Source organism: Acomys russatus, chromosome 27 (assembly GCF_903995435.1).
Source record: "Acomys russatus chromosome 27, mAcoRus1.1, whole genome shotgun sequence".
In the NCBI taxonomy this organism is placed as follows: Eukaryota; Metazoa; Chordata; class Mammalia; order Rodentia; family Muridae; genus Acomys; species Acomys russatus.
In genome coordinates, this window is record NC_067163.1 from 15,645,424 (window position 1) to 15,662,524 (window position 17,101).

Below are 17,101 nucleotides of genomic sequence, written 5' to 3' on the forward strand. Positions count from 1 at the left end.
ACTCTATAGGAATTTAAGTTTTAAAATGGAGTTTTAAGATTCTATGATACATCTGGGAGCAGTGGTGCACACCTGTAATCCCAGCACCCAGGGAGGCAGAGCTAGGCAGATCGTGAGTTTGAGGCCAGCCTGGTCTAAAAAGGGAGTCCAGGACAGCCAAGGCTACACAAATAAACTCTGTCTTGGGAAAAAAAAGAAAGAAAAAAGTTCTATGATATGCAATCCAAAACCTAGTATATCCATAACTTGTTCCTCAGGATTGCCATGAGTGGGTGAATATAGATTATAAAATCTAAAAGCCAGTATTATTTATTGCCAAGCTTTCATGTACTGGCCAAATCTTAAAGTGTTGGACCAGCGACAAGGGAGAAGAGGTGCAATCAAGAAAAAAGAGGTAGTGTGCAGAGATTAACTCATCAGTGTTGCCTTCAAAACCCAGCCCTGGCCTTAGGACTTAACAGGAGGCAACAGAAGACATGCAGATGCTTCCTTATTTCTTAAGACCTTCATGACTGAGTTCCTACTTATATGTAAGATTATTAGGCAATACTAAAATCTACATAAAGACTCCTGAAACACACAGACCACATAGCTAAAACTGCAGCTAAGGTCACTATAGAAATGCTGGAGGGTAGCATCGGTGCTGGGAAACAGCCGGCACACTGTAGTTATTTCCTTGTTTTAACCAGCAGCAGCATGGGCAATTAGTACACTCACAGTGATAACATCATGGGGTAAACAGCCTGCAAAGTCTTTATCAACACAGTGGCCCATGGGCACCCTGCTGCTTTGCACGCTCCATCTTGGTGCTGAAGTAGAAGGGGGTGATGGGGCCCCAGGGTGGGAAGCGGAGTGGAGGGTGTGGGTGGGCACAGATGGGTCTGACTATGTAATCAATCTTCACATTTTTTGCCTATGCTGGCCCTCTAGTCATCTTAATCTTTCTCAGAGTTCTGTTATAATTACAAATACAGGACGTTGACGTTTGGCGTTGATTGGCGTGAATAAAGTACTTACAGGAGTAAGTATGTTATGTCCTTGGCTCTTCGGTGTCCTTGATTTTGTTCCCAAAACAGAAACCTCTGCAGGACTTCATCAGCATCCCCGTTTGTGTCGATCTTATTTTGGTCTGACCAGACCTCCAGAGAGGTTAGCATCACCGTCACCTTCAGCTGGGAGAACATCTGAAAAGATGGTGCTCAGTTTGGGTTGCCAATCACCCTGTCCCCGCCCCTCCATGCTGGGATCACTCTGAGGAGATGACCCAGGCCACAGATAAAAGTGCTGCAAAGAATGCGTATTTCACAAAAAAGACACAGGCTGTGTGCACAAACTGTGTTTGTGGGTTAACATTAATCTCACACATTGATGGAAGCGGAAGTACTTACGGTGTTAATGAGACCAAAGATATGAACAGTTTTCTGAGTCGCAACTCCCACCTCAGAGCCCATATGGTCAAACTGAAAGACAAATTTGTTCCTCTATTACTAGTACAAATGATTAAACAACCATTTTTTTTTTAAGTTTTGAGTGTAAAGGTTAAAATAATGCAGTGTGTGACTGAAGAGGCAAAGTAAAAAAAATGTATTAAAAATTGATTGACAGTTAATTCTTCATGGTCTCTAGGTAAACTTTTCCTAATTATTGTCTTTGCTGTGTTTTACACATGGCCCTAGAGTCTTTTTTATTATAATTTATTCAGATTACATGCCAATTGTTATCCCCTCACTTGTATCTTTCTGTGGGATAGCTGTGCAGCCAGGCATTGTGGCGCACACCTGCAATCCCAGCACTTGGGGAGGCAGAAGCAGGCAGATTTCTATGAGTTTGAGGCCAGCCTGATTTACACAAAGAGAATCTGGGACAGTCAAGAATACAAGAGAAACCCTGTCTTGAAAAAACTTTAAGGGGGAGGAATATCTATCATTAATTCCCACTTTCCAGGCATAGAAATTCAAATCGGATGTGCTAAGGTTATAGAGCATAGAACCGAGAAGGGCACAATGAAGGAATCTAGTCGCTGTCTCCCTATGACCACATTCGCTCTGCTATTGCCATCATGTCTTCATTCCAATGTAAAGCCCTGAGCATGTGTCCCAGCCCGTCAGCATCCTTTCTGAAGGGAGCTGGAACAGTGAGCAGCTACTGAAGTATATCTTCATTTAAGGAAATAATAACCCTAACACTATCTGTAAGTATTATTTATGATTGTATATTAATTATACTTATAATTTACAGGATTATTTTAGTGTCAAGCAAGTTAACAGTAAAGACAGTTGGTTTGAATTACCAAGGCAAATATTATATGCATACTTAGAAACTTATAAAGAACAATGGCAGACATATATGCATAAACTGAGCAATTCTTAGCCATGGTTTTTTACATATAAAACACAGCCAACAGGGCGTGGCAGTACACACCTGTAATCCAAGCTCTCAGGGAAGCAGAGGCAGGCGGATCTCTGTGAGTTCAAGGCCAGCATGGCCTACAAAGTGAGTCCAGGACAGCCAAGGCTACACAGAGAAACTCTAAAGCCTTATCTCAGAAAACAAACAAACTAAAAACCTCACAAAAAACAAAAACAAAAAACCACCACAGCCTCAACAAAATCACACTGTGTGAACACAGTGCAATGGAGTGCTAGTTTGTATGGAGGCCAGAATGCTGCTATGTTGTTGTTCATAGTTTTTAAGGCAATCCCTGTGATGCAATTGAAAACTTACTTTCAAATACAAATGATGAAGACAGCACAGATGCCAACAGAATACTGTGTGGCAGTGATAAAGGGCCAGGCTGCTCTGTGCTGTTCTTCTTGGTACAACTATCTGAAAACCTTTTAAATTTTTTTCTACCAAAAACAAGCAAAACAAACAAATAACAAAAACGAAAACTGCTTATGAGGTGAAAATGCTCAAAACTGAAAGGCAAAGATAATTTCGGATGAACAAAAGCTGCAGACATGTACACAAGCTCAGGAAAAAAAAATGTATGCAATGCATATCTGTTAGTAGTGCCTAAAGCAGTGTTTAAACACAGTTACCCCACAGAAACATGAAATGCAGATTCCAAAACAGCAGCAATGAGGATGTGGGGTGTCTGATATGCAGGGAAGAGACTGTAGAAGCTACCAGGAGCCACAGACCACCGTGGGAGCTAGAGATCACTGGATGAGAGTGATCTGCACAGTGCGGACCACGGGATCATGGGCAGGTCTGACGTCCTGCCATCCAGTGGCACATAGAAGGCAGATCATTCCCCACAGCCTGGCCTGGAGCCTGCCTATGAGCTGGGAGCTGTGGCTTTGCTCGGCAGTGTGAATTTGGTAAAGGGGACTGAAATCGTCCCAGCAGTAAAGCATCAGCGCTCCTGGCCTAGGGAAATCTTGGGGAAATGGGTGTATCTGTCCTCAAACCCCTTCTACCTGCCCAGTACCAGTCCACAGAAAGCCCCGGTGCCACATGGGGGCCCAGAAGGCTGTGGTCACTTTGACCAGATGCAGAGCATGGTCTGAGACCTGAGATGCTACTGAGACCCACAGTCCAGGGGAGCTGGGGATCACTGGCTGAGAGAGAGCCACACAGGCAAGTCTGACTTCCTGCCAGCCAGCTGCACAAGGAAGAGGGTAGACCAGTCCCCACAGCCTGAACCGGAACCTGTCTACAAGCTGGGAGCTGTGGCCTTGCTTGGCAGCGTGAATTCAGTAAAGGGGACTGAAATCATCCCTGCAGTGAATCATCAGAGCTCCTGGCAAAAGAAAATCTTGGGGAAACGCGTGGATCTGTCCTCAGACCCCCCCTCCACCCGACTCCAGAGGCTACCTCCCAACATCAGAGATGGCAAGATGACTAAAGGCCAGCATAAAAAACAAACAACAAAACCCAAAACAATATGGCATCTCCAGATCCTAGCTATCCCAAAGAAAGCAACCCAGAGAACTCAAACACAATACAAGAAAACGACCTCAGATCCTTAGTAATGAAGATGATTATGGAGGAAATGAATATAATCTATAATCAAACATAAGGAGACACAGCCAAATAGGTGGAAAACATGAAAGAGGCCTATACAGAGGCACTGGAAAAAATTTCAGAAAAATACACACAACCAGATGAAGGAAATCAATAAAAAAAGTTCAAGATCTGAAGGCTTATAAAAAGGCAATGGAAAAAACTCAGGAATATACAAACAATCAGATAAAAGAAATCAATACAACAGTTCAAGATCTGAAGATGAAAATGGATGCAAATGGACAGGACATTCTCCACAGTTTGAGTGGAGAGTGGGGTATGACTTTCACACGTACTCTGGTGCCTCATATTTGACCATGTCCCCTGGAGGGGGAGACCTGGTGGCACTCAGAGGAAGGATAGCAGGCTTCCAAGAAGAGACTTAATACCCTATGAGCATATAAAAGGGGAGGAAGTCCCCTTCCGGCACCGTCATAGGGGAGGGAGTAAGGGGAAAATGGAAAGGAGGGAAAAATGGGAGGTTACAAAGGATGGGATAACCATTGAGATGTAACAAGAATGAATTAATAAAAAATTTTTTAAAAAAAGAAAAAGAAAAAGAAATAATAAAAAAAGAAAATGGATGCAATGATAAAGACACAGACAAAAGTAAAACAGAATGAGAGAGCTTAGAAAGGAAGGCAAAGTCGGGCCTGGTGGCACACGCCTTTAATCCCAGCACTCAGGAGGCAGAGGCAGGAGGATCACTGTGAGTACGAGGCCAGCCTGGTCTACAAAGTGAGTCCAGGATGGCCAAGGCTACACAGAGAGATCCTGTCTCAAAAAACAAAAAAAAAAAAAAAAAAGAAGAAGAAAGGAAGAAAGAAAGAAAGAAAGGAAGGAAGGAAGGAAGGCAAGCAACACAGAGGCGAGCTTCTCTAACAGAATCCAAGAAATGGAACAAATCTTGGGACTAGAAGATACAGTCATAGCTCTTGAAGCAACCATTAAAGAAAAAGCTAAATCTGAAAAATTCCAGACACAAAACATCCAAGAAATCAAGGACACCATGAAAAGAAGAAACACAGGATAATAGGCATTGAGGAAAGAGAAGATGCCAGACTCCAAGGCCCAGAAAATATTTTCAACAAAATCATAGAGGAAAAATTTCCCAATCTGAAGGAGATGCATATGAACATACAAGAGGCCTACAGATCACCAAATAGAATAGACCAGAAAAGAAAAACTTCCTGCCACATAATAATCAAAATACAAAATATACAGTACAAAGAAGAAAATATTAAAAGCAGCAAAGGAATAGAGCCAAGAAACATACGATGGCAAACCTATCAGAATTACACCCAACTTCTCAGCTGAGACCATGAAAGCCAGAAGGGCCTGGACAGAGGTCCTGCAAACCCTAAGAGACCACAGATGCCAGGCTAGACTACTGTACTCAGCAAAACTATCAATAACCATTGATGGCGAAAACAAAATATTCCATGACAGAAACAAATTCAAAAAGTACCTATCCACAAATCCAACGTTACAGATGTTACTAGAAGAAAAACTCTACCGTGCATGGATGGGTTACAGCCAACACCATACAGGAAATTGATAGCCACACCATCACAAAATCACAACCTCACAAACTCTCGATTGTAACAAACATCAAAATGAAGGGACTTAACAGTTACTAGTCATTAATATCTCTCAATATCAGTGGTCTCAATTCTCCAATAAAAAGACATAGACTAACAGAATGGATGCATAAACAAGACCCAACATTTTTCTGCATCCAAGAAACACAGCTCACCCACAAGGACAGACATTACCTCAGGGTAAAAGGCTGGGAAAAAATACTCCAAGAAAATGGTCACAAGAAGCAAGCTGGTGTAGCCATTCTAATATCTAATAAAATAGACTTTCAACCAAAATTAATCAAAAGAGACGAGGAAGGGCATTTCATACTCATGAAAGGTAAAATCAAGCAAGATGACATCACAATTCTGAACACCTATGCTCCCCACTTCAACACCCCACTTTCACTGAAGGATAGGTCATTGAAACAGAAACTAAGCCAAGAAATAACATCACTAACCAACACCATGAATCAAATGGATCTAACAGATGTTTACAGAACTTTCCACCCAAACACAAAAGACTATACTTTCTTCTCAGCACCCATGGAACCTTCTCCAAAATTGATCACATAGTAGGTCACAAAGCAAACCTCAACAGACACAAGAAGATTGAAATAATACTATGGTCTAAGGCTGGACTTCAACAACAACAGAAATAACAAAAAGCCTACTCATATGTAGAAACTAAACAACTTTCTACTTAATGGCACCTGGGTCAGGGAAGAAATAAAGGAAGAAATAAACAACTTCCTGAAACTCAATGAAAATGAAAGAACAACATACCCAAACTTGTGGGATACATTGAAAGCAGTGCTAAGAGGAAAATTCATAGCACTAAGTGCCTTTAAAAAGAAATTGGAAACATCCCACATAAGTAACTTAGCAACACATCTGAAAGCCCTAGAAGAAAATGAAGCAGAAACATCAGAGTATACATTTGGAAATAATCAAACTCAGGGCTGAAATCAATAAATTAGAAACAAAAAGAACAATTCAAAGAATCAACAAAACCAGTAGCTGGTTTTTTGAGAAAATCAACAAGATAGACAAACCGTTAGCCAAACTACCTAAAAGGCAGATAGACACTATCCAAATCAACAAAATCAGAAATGAAAAAGGAGACATAACAACAGACACAGAAGAAATACAAAGAATCATAAGATCCTACTTTAAAGGCATATATGCCATGAAATTTGAAAATCTAACGGTAATGGACAATTCTCTTGATTGATGCCACTTGCCAAAACTGAAACAGGAACAGATAAACAAATTAAACGACGGCATGAGATTAATGAGACCCAAATCAAAGAAGTTTCAGGCTGGGCACTAGAATTCTTGACTAGTGGGCTGAGAAAGAAAGTCAATACTGGAGATGAATTAAGTACTCGGAGTGATAAGCTAGCCCATAATTAAGAAAGGTATAGAGAGGAGAGTGCAAAGGAACTGGGCTTCTAATGAATTACTGGTTCATCTTTAAAACTATGAAGCTTCTACTCAAGAGGCCAAGCGATTATGTAAAAAAGAAAAAAAAATTTGGAAAGTAAATATTTGAAACGGTTACCCAGTTTAGCTCTTAATAAAATAACCAGTATAACATTTCCAGTATGATGGAAATGAGGCCTAGTGTCAATAAGAAATGAAGGGCACCTGTTCATCTCTCTAATAATGTTGGCTCTTGGGTAGTAGAACCCCCGCACACAAAGCCATATGCCATTGCCGCAAGCCCTAACACCAGGATAAGGACAACTGATAATATGTCCCTATGCCCTTCAACACTTTGGCACATTTTGGGGCAGAGGGAAAAAAGTTTATCTTTTGAAACAAAGTCCACTTAAGATGGCACTGACTGGTAGGAAACTTGGTCCTTCTGCCTCTCCCTCCTAAGTGTTGGGATTACTGGAACGTGCCATCACAAGGGACACTTAAACAGAGTGAAAACATTTGCATTAAACCATGAAAAGTCAGCAGGAGAGAAGACTAAGCAGTTGAAAGCTCCTACTGCTCTTCTAGAGGGCCTGAATTCAATTCCCAGAACATACTTGGCTGCTCACCGCCATGCTTAACTACAGTCCTTGAGGCTCCTACTCCCTCTTCTGGACTCTGAGAGTACTGCATGCATGTAGTGCACAGCCTTACAGTACAGGCAAAGCACTCATACCCATGGGGTGGGGGATGGGGGTAATAACATGAAAAAAGAAAACAGTTATAAGTCATATTCACATCCCTCCATGAACTTCCCTACAAAACAAAGATCTTGGGAAGACAGGCCATTCTTACCATGGCTTTATCCATTATGATCTTTACCCTCAGACTTCTCTTCACTAGTGACACATCCAAACCTTTCTGCAAAACATAAAATTGTCAATAGGATGACTGATTCGGGTACTTATTTTAGTAACATGGACAATTATCTCTACTCTCGGCATTCTTTAAAGTAAAAATATTCTCATGATGATCTGACTGGGTAAACACTGTTCTGATAATGAAAACAAAGAAAATCTTGGCTATTTTAAAGGCACTTCATTTCAATGAGTTTTTCTATCTTTGATGAGTGCCTTTCAGTGAAGATAAGAAGTCTATGGAATTAGTCATCATTTATTTATAAAATAAAATATATTAGCCATACTATATCTTGGCATTACTGATTTGTCTTGTGGTTTCTTGAACTTTTTTTTTTGTAACATGGCTTATTCATTTCAATAAAAATTTAATACTTAGTGACATGATATGTGCATATATTTGTGTGTATATATGTGTGTATGTGTGCATGCAGTTGGCTTCTATAATCATAGAGGTCAGTTAGTCCAATGTCTAGAGAGTAAGCCAGAAAGCTGGAACTGTTCCAGGGCCAGAGCTCTCAGCTGGAGGCCCAGAAGGAAATGGCATTGAGGTTCTTTTCAACCTTCAACTGATTTAGCAAGGTCTTCTCACGTGCTAGAGTACACCCCAACTTGTCCCAAGTGAAGCAGTGATAGCCTGATCAATGTTCAAAGATACCCAGAACAACATTTTCCAACTCTGGAGTCTTCTTGGCCCATCTTCACTGATATGAACAATGAGCCAATGCTTGGGTGTGGAAGAATGGATATTGCCACTTATTGCCAATTGCCAATTATTAGCATACCCAGGGAATGACACCTAACAGCTGGAAAACAGCTTTCCTCTGAGACGGGGAGGGGGCAGCAGTTAAACTCTAGTACAAAGCACCTGGTTTGCAACATTTAGCTTTAATCTTTTCTTCTCCATGCCTCCTCTCTCCCTTCATAAATTTCATGTGCTTATTATATCACGTTTCTCTCCATTATACCTTCTTTCTCATGCTCTTCTACAACTCTTCTATATTGCTGTTGTTTTGGATTTTATTTTGTTGTTTTCCTAGTCAATTCCCCCCGTTCCTTCCCTCCATTATTGCTCCCTCCTATTTAACTTTTCTGCTTTTATTTTCCTATGCTTTGCTAATCCCGTAAGTGTCACTCCCCGTGTTTCTCTTCCATGTCAGCCTTACTGACAAATATCTTGATAGTTTGTGTAGCGCTGCTGTTGCTCCTTTATTGTTCTGTCACTGGTGCTATAGAAGTGCTTATCATCAGTCGACTAATGCTTTCCCAGTAGGTTCGTCTGCTCATTGTTCCTTCGGCAATTACTTTTATTTTCTCTGATTGGTGCTGGAGATGTGGCCCAATGCTGTCAGCTACCTCTTCAGCTCAGAGCTAAGAAACTACACTTGGCTCTTTCCATAGTCTAGCCCTTTGTGAAAATACTGCAGGAAGGCGGGAACTTAGCACCGCTGGCCAGTGCGTTGACTCCAGATGTACAAGTCATTGCACAGAACAACAAATATGAACAAGAAAGCACGACTCTCCCCAAAGATGACAGTTCCACATCAACAAGGGCTGATGATGGAACAGGTGAAATGGCAGACAAAAACCTTGAAGGGTGATTTTAAGAATGATGAGTAAGATTAAAAAGAACATGCACAGATGTCCAAATTAACTCAAAGAGAACACAAATAACCAACAGAATTTTTAAAAAGAAATACAAGAGAAGTTAACAAAGATACAGAAACTCTAAAAAAAAATTAAATTTGAAATTCAGGGGCCACTTCCAGAACAACGAAGATGTTATCAGAGTCTGTAAACTTTGTTGTTTCGTTTGTGACTGGCTTTATGAGTTTCATGAGTTTCTCTGTTCAGATTGTTAAACATTACTCACACCCACACTTTTAACAAGTTAAATGAAATCAAGGGAATAATAAAAGGACGGTTGTCATTAATTATATTCAAGCCTAATTCACTAGTTTTTGTTACTTCTGATTTATGTGAACAGTGGGATTATATATTTAGAAATTAACTTATTTAGCTACTAATGATCAAATGTACAGCTCAGCAAATATTATAAAAGGAAAACATTAGGATACATACCAAAAATCTCTTTGAAAGTATACCTATTATTGGTGGCAATTATTTATAAGAATAGCTTATTCTTAATATTTTCTATACTCACCAAATTAATTTACTGATTAAAGAGAAAACTTAAATGTAAAGTTGACATAGTTGCATAAAGTATATACTTTTAAATTTAAGCCAGTATATATTTATATATTCATGTCAGAAACAGAGTGAAAGCACACAGCAAAAGAAGAGCAGTGCATCCCACAGCAGGCCTTAGCTGAATAAAATAATACTTTTGTCCATCCTTATTTTCATTTTTCCTTACATACTCATTTATTTCATATTTTAATAGATTTACTTGCCAATAATATTTAAATTTAGGAGGTAATAAATGTAAAATAAGAAAATATATAAACATATTAATATAAAATTTTAAAAATTTAAGTAATAACCATGATTAAATTATTTTTATTTTAAAGAATCTGGACATTTATGAATGTATATTTGTCTTGAGGCATATGAGAGCAAACTCACCAAAGTTCTGGGCACCATCTTTAGATGATGCAGTTTGAGATGATTTCTAATTATTTTCATGACTTATTTTAATCTCAAAGTTTACAGCAAATAACACTCTTTTTTACAACGCAAATGTATGACAACGAAAATGCAAAGTAGCAGTAAGTAAATCCACGACCATTGTGCCAATGGCTGCAAGTTCCTACAAACAGCAGCTATGTGTTTACAAAGGCTCCATATGCAGCTATACCAACTGCTAAACAAGTTTACTTTATAAATGTACATCTACTTAATTTTTTTCTAAAAATTATCTGAGGAAACCAATGATATCTTAAAATAATTACTATCGAAGAGTTTAACTTTGATTTCCTGACATATCCAAGCTCAAAATTCACCATTAGTAGTTCATGTGAAGGTCGGACTTACCTCCGGTTTTACAAGAATTCGGTAAGATTGACTCTTTTGCTGGGAGTTGAAGTTTTCTTTAAAGGGGTAATAACCAATTTTATTGTTTTTTATTTCGTAAAGTATGTGTTCAAATGTTGCTGAAGATTCTAAGGGCTCAATTGCATAAGTGATATTCTCTAACTGCAGCAAGCCCCTACACACAGGAAGAAACCAAGAGGCAGTTACTACAGGCTTTAAAAGTGGTCCCCATAAATTCTACATCTAAGCTCTAAGAATCACCCAGTCTTACCCATTTTATACCCATCTTCCCTCCATTATGGCATTTTTAAGAACAATTGAGGGCTGATGTGGCTTAAAAAATGCAGATTCTCTTTCTAATAGCAGGGCCTTTTTCTGCTTAAGTTTTATGATGGCAAAATACAAAGAAGTCCCAACAAAGTACATGAAAGGACAAGAGGAAGAGGAGGGAATAAAGGACCTGTCTAAGCAGTGCCACCACAGCCTACAGATCTGGTTTTTGTTTGTTTGTTTGTTTTTATTTTGTTTTGTTTTGTTTGTTGTTTTTTAGGGCCAGGGGTGCTCATTCTATTCTCACAGAAGATGGTGGAAGCTGAGGGCTGGTGTACAATCCCACTGCACACATCCAGAATGGTACCTGAGACCTGAGCAAGTGCTGAGTGTCACCATTGATGCTGGAACCTCAGCAGCGTATCCGTGATAAAAGCAATGGCTCTACGAAGGAACAGAAGACAAGTTATAGCTGATTCCCAACCTCAGCCTTCAGGGTCATGCCCACTTCCCCGACAACAGCAAGCCACACACTGCGCCATTACGTTACGTGTCTGATGTTCAGCACACCTTCCCGTCTTCCCACACAGCTTCCTCGGCACCTTCCAGTGCTGCACTCATCGCTACTGTTTTCCTCTCTCTGAAATAATCTTGCTACAACTTTAATTTTTGACAGCTACTTACACTATTTATCCATATCATTTCTTTCTTAGCCAAATTTCCCAAGTGTATAGTTTATACCCACAAGGCTTATGATTTATAACATTTGGCTATGAACATTTCATTCAACTTTTGGGGTTATGTTCATTTATTTCACAGGTCTGCATATACATGCTGCAGTGGCCATTCAGAGGGCAGAGTACGACTTTTGAGAGTCAGTTCTCTCCTTTCCACCTGGGACTTGGGGATGGAACTTAGGTAATCAAATTTTGCAGGAAGAACCTTTGCTACTGAGCCATCTTGCCAGGCCATATGTATTTAGCTGACATATGTTCACCCTGCTTTCTCACTGGAACAATAATTAATCATTGCTAGTGCAAACACTCTTTCTTATTGACTTTACAAGTGTCAGCAGTTCCAAAGCTTGGCCACAATCACTTCTTTAGTGAGTTCCTCTTCCTCACATGTCTACATAATAGTGATATCTAGATTCCTTTTTTTTTTTTAATTTATTCTTGTTACATCTCAATGGTTATCCCATCCTTTGTATCCTTCCATTCTTCCCTCCCTCCCATTTTCCCCTCACTCCCCTCCCCTATGACTGTGACTGAGGGGGATTACCTCCCCCTGCATATGCTCATAGGGTATCAAGTCTCTTCTTGGCAACCTGCTGTCCTTCCTCTAAGTGCCACCAGGTCTCCCCCTCCAGGGGACATGGTCAAACGTGAGAAAGTCATATCCCACTCTCCACTCAACTGTGGAGAATGTTCTGACCATTGGCTAGATCTGGGTAGGGGTTTAAAGTTTACCACTTGTATTGTCCTTGGCTGGTGCCTTAGTTTGAGCGGGAACCCTGGGCCCAAATCTGCTTGTATGTTCTACTTGTAGGTTTCTAGGACCCTCTGGATCCTTCTACTTTGCTATTCTCCCATGCTTCTTTCATCTAGAGTCCCAGTAGGATGTCCTCCCCTCTGTCCCAGTTTTCTGGTAAGTGAAGGCTTTCGTGGGACATAGATTACTCTTTTTGTGCCTACACTGTGAAAGCTTTGCTGCCAGCTCACGGCCTCCTTCAGGTATGTCTATATATTAAAAGCATCCAGAGATGACTCTCCAATTTAGTAGTCACTAAAATGGCATACATCCCATCCCCAAACTTCATCTCCATTAGTTAGCCTAGCAGGCTGGAATTCTCTGCAAGGGCAGCCATTGGAGGCCAGATAAGCCCAACACACACCCTCAGCACAATGCCCCATCCACTCACACTACAGATCTTTCCCCAGACAGAGAGATCTGTACTGTGCTGCATGTTTGTCAGGCAGCAGGAGGAGCAGCATGCACCTGCAAGTGATACCAATGGCTCTTCCATAGAAGATAGGAGGTAACTCAAGTCCCCAACCTACTCTTAACCTCAGGAGAGAAAAGTCATTAGGGATCTGCTGGCTGTGCTTCCCTGTAAGGTGTCACCCAGTGTCACCCAATACCTATACAACAAGAGTCACTCAGAAGTGAGACAGACAGCAAAGCCCAAGGTTGGCAATTAATGAGAAGAAAGCCGATGAGTATTCTGTCTGTCCCACGAGCCTCACTTAATCTGTGCAGCAGTATATTATACTATCTGCCTCAGGGACATGCCCAAATCTTGAGACACCCCCACGCCTGAGACACACCCAAATCTGAGAGGAGAAGGTGGAGACCTGGCCTGAGAACAAGGCAGAAAGTAGAACTGTCCTGACTATGCAGGAAACCCTCCCTAAGCACGCAGCAGAAGTACACATTCTTTCCAAGTGACCAAAACCGGTCACCTAGATCCATGCGTGAGGCCAGAAAGCAAACAGTCACGAGTTTAACTGACAGTGTGCTTTAGCACAGTAAAAAAACAAAACAAAACAAAAGCCAACCAAACAGAACTCGGGAACACACGACAGACAAAAGTCTCTGGTAACTCATAAATCAGCATGCTTCCTGAGCCAAAGAAGAAGACACAAGTGGGCGTGTTAATTCTATGTACCTCTGTATTACAGGAGATGGATCACGTTGCTGTGGATGCGGAGGAACTCAGGCAGAGAGGCACAAAGTGGGTCTAAAGGTGTATGACAGAAAAGACGAAGGGGCCATAAAGGAGGAAATGCCAGGGACATCCTAATCAGGTGCAAGGAAGGAAAGGAGGCACAAGAATTAGAAGAAAGAAATTTGAAAGTTAGAGAACACAAAGGAAAGGGAGATTTGAGTCTTTGATAAATTCAACAAACTAAAATAAATAAATAAAAAATAAACCCGTAGGTGAGAAGGGCAGAATTGAAAAGAAAGACACAGATATCCTCCCTGTGAGGTACTGAACACCACTGCACAGCCTGCTGAAGACCACATCATCCATCAGTGCCTGAGACCATGAAAGGAACACAGGAAGCCTGGGGTCAGCGTGGCTAGTCACGGTAATTAGAAAGCCCCACACCAGACCGTGCATCAATTCTCCACAGGCCCAGGCACTTCTCTGAGCCACTCAACAAACATAGACTGTGTGCATCTATGGGAAAGAAATTACACTTCCCACTGTCTTACCAGTATTGTCCTGATGCAAAAACTGGGCAAAGTTGATACAAAAGTGGGAAAAGAAAGACAGCCATAGACTAACGTCTGCATAGGACTTAAGATAGTTTCCTTGTAACCATCACCAACACCATGCCATGTGTGTTTGAGAAAGCCTCTATCTCAAAACAGGAAATGCTTTTGTTTTGAAAATTACCAATTTTTTTTTAAAAAGTGAGTTCTATGCTTAAGATTAAATTTATTTTTTCTTTGTATGTGAGATAATTTCAAAATATGATTATTAATCAGTCAATGCAATCTACAATGGAACAAAGGAAGAACGTTTTAGTGGTTTTATTTTTTCCTAGATGTTTGTTTCCTAATGAAGGAGAAGAAGAAAGTGTGAGGATTTGGAGTAAGGAGGTAGGGAGGATCTGGGAGAAGTTGAGAAAGGGGACCCATAATCAGTATATATTACACGAAAAAAAAAAACTATTTTCAGCAAAAGAGAATGAAAACAAACAAAACAAAGTTAGATCTACCATAAGCCCCAGCTACCCCAACTCTAGGCTATACGTGCAGAAGAAAGGAAACCAACATTTTAAAGATACCTGTACACCCATGGTTAGGGAAACACTTCATGATAGCTAAAATATGGAATCAATAGCAATCTCTTTGCAACTGATAAGAACACCTGTGACCACACACACAGAGTGGGGAACAAGTTTGACAAAAATAAAATTAAATCTCATCACTCTAGTACAAGGAATGGAAGCGAGGACCTTACTTCCATTAGTAATAATCATTCTAAGTCATAATACTAAACCATCATAATAATAACAACAACAACAAGCCAAGGCCACTCAGACAAGTACCACATATTCTCTGTCATGTGTGGAAGCCAGAAAGGTAAGCCTGAGCTTAGAGCAGTGGTGTCTAGGAACTGGGGAGGGCTAGAGAAAATGGATAAAGGGAATCTGGATATGTTCATTGCACATGATACACAAGTGTTGAAATACCACACTAGACCCTGTTGGTATGCACAGTTAATAAATGCTCACCAGAATTAGTTGTAAAGTGCAGACTTCTAGTAGTTTCCCCTTATCTCTGATACTGTAGTGTGTAAGATGCTCTGAGATCTTTTGTTAGAACCCCCTAGTCTACACCTCACTATTTCCATCGGAGAGCTTCTGGATGCCACCCCATTTCTGCTGACCCACTCATTCCCCTGTGTTGATCTGTGTGCCATCTGTTTTTGGAGTCTTCTCTCACCATTTCCCGCTGTCTTTCTTTATGGTAATTCTTACAGTCTCCTCCTCTGTTTTGGGCTTATGAGACAACACTGCCCACCTTTCAGCATGCCTTGCCCCTCTAAGCCTGCCTTTTCCTTTCCATCTCAAACTTCTGAAGGCTTCAGACATAGTTTAATTGTACTTCCAGATGAGTGGTTTCTGAGTTCCAGACTTCCAAAGCAGGGATTTTATTCAGTATGTTTTCCTGGCAATTCACATATTGGGTTTTGCATTTGTGATCTGTTTGACCAAAAGCACTGAGGATTAGAAAACATTTGTTTTACCATCAGCAGCACCGTAGGCATATTAAAATCAATATTTTATCTAAGTTGCTCATGATACCACAAGCCTGCAGTTCCAACACTTATGAGTGGAGGCAGTAAGATTGTGATTTTGCCACCAGCCTAGGCTCCTTTGTGATGCCTTGTCCGAAAAATTATCACCACAGTTAGAAGGAAGAAACATGAGAGAGATTGGCTAGAGGGAAAATAAGAAGTCAAATGATACAATATTTTAATTAAAAATAAATTTAAAATGTAAAAACCAACTTCTAGGGTAACATATTATATAAATACATATATATATATATGAACATATATAATCTATATATAAATTATGCATACTACTTTCTAAATTAAAAACTATGGATATATATAGAAGAAAACACCACTATATTCTCTCTCTCTCTCTCTCTCTCTCTCTCTCTCTCTCTCTCTCTCTCTCTCACACACACACACACACACACACACACACACACACACACATAAATCTACATAGCAGAAACTTACTTACCTTTGTTAAAGAAAAATCTGTTTGCAGTTTCCCCAAATGATTATACGAATATGTCCCAAAAAGTGGATGTAAAAATGACCTATTTCAACCAAAACAATGATATTTTATTGTAATAATATCATTAATAACACTATATGGGGTTAATAGTTCATTATCAACAACACTTCCAGATTAACTAAAATGTAAATTCTACAAACCCAAATATCTAAAAATTAAATAGACTTGTCTTTTTCTTATATAGCTTGTGTTAATGGTATACTAGATAGATAACAACTTAAAGATAATAATTAAGACTAAAATCAGGGATTATGACAAATTATAGATAGCAAATTAATGGTCACAACCACATCATCTCATTTCAGTTTTAGTTTATATTAACCACAAATATACCTCATGGTATGATCATCTTACTATTTGCTAATAAATAGAATGGGTTAATTGTGTATCATCATCAAATGCTTCCCATACAGTTACAGAGCATCTCAAAATTCTAAACACCCACTTCCATTCCATCTTCCTAGAACGCTGTTTAGTTTCGTGCCCCATTTTAAAGCTGTCGTTTAATTCCTTTGTGTCTAGCCTTTTGTTTGCATGTCTGTTTTAGTTTTTTGTGTATCCTCGTTACTAATCTTCAGTT

The 17,101-nt window shown here is 40.0% G+C and overlaps 1 protein-coding gene across 1 annotated transcript in view; it reads right to left on the bottom strand.

Annotated features, from left to right (window-relative positions):
* LOC127209821 (A disintegrin and metallopeptidase domain 3-like) overlaps window positions 1-16,539 on the bottom strand; it is a 39,261-nt gene extending 22,722 nt beyond the window's left edge. Inside the window, exons 1-6 of the mRNA XM_051169463.1 lie at window positions 16,465-16,539; window positions 11,562-11,638; window positions 10,925-11,099; window positions 7,869-7,934; window positions 1,389-1,460; window positions 1,018-1,184 (exon numbers count right to left, since the gene is read on the bottom strand). Coding sequence (XP_051025420.1) covers window positions 1,018-1,184; window positions 1,389-1,460; window positions 7,869-7,934; window positions 10,925-11,099; window positions 11,562-11,593 — 512 coding nt within the window. The 5' untranslated portion in view covers window positions 11,594-11,638; window positions 16,465-16,539. The remainder of the gene's footprint in view (window positions 1-1,017; window positions 1,185-1,388; window positions 1,461-7,868; window positions 7,935-10,924; window positions 11,100-11,561; window positions 11,639-16,464) is intronic.
* Window positions 16,540-17,101: the final 562 nt, after the last annotated feature.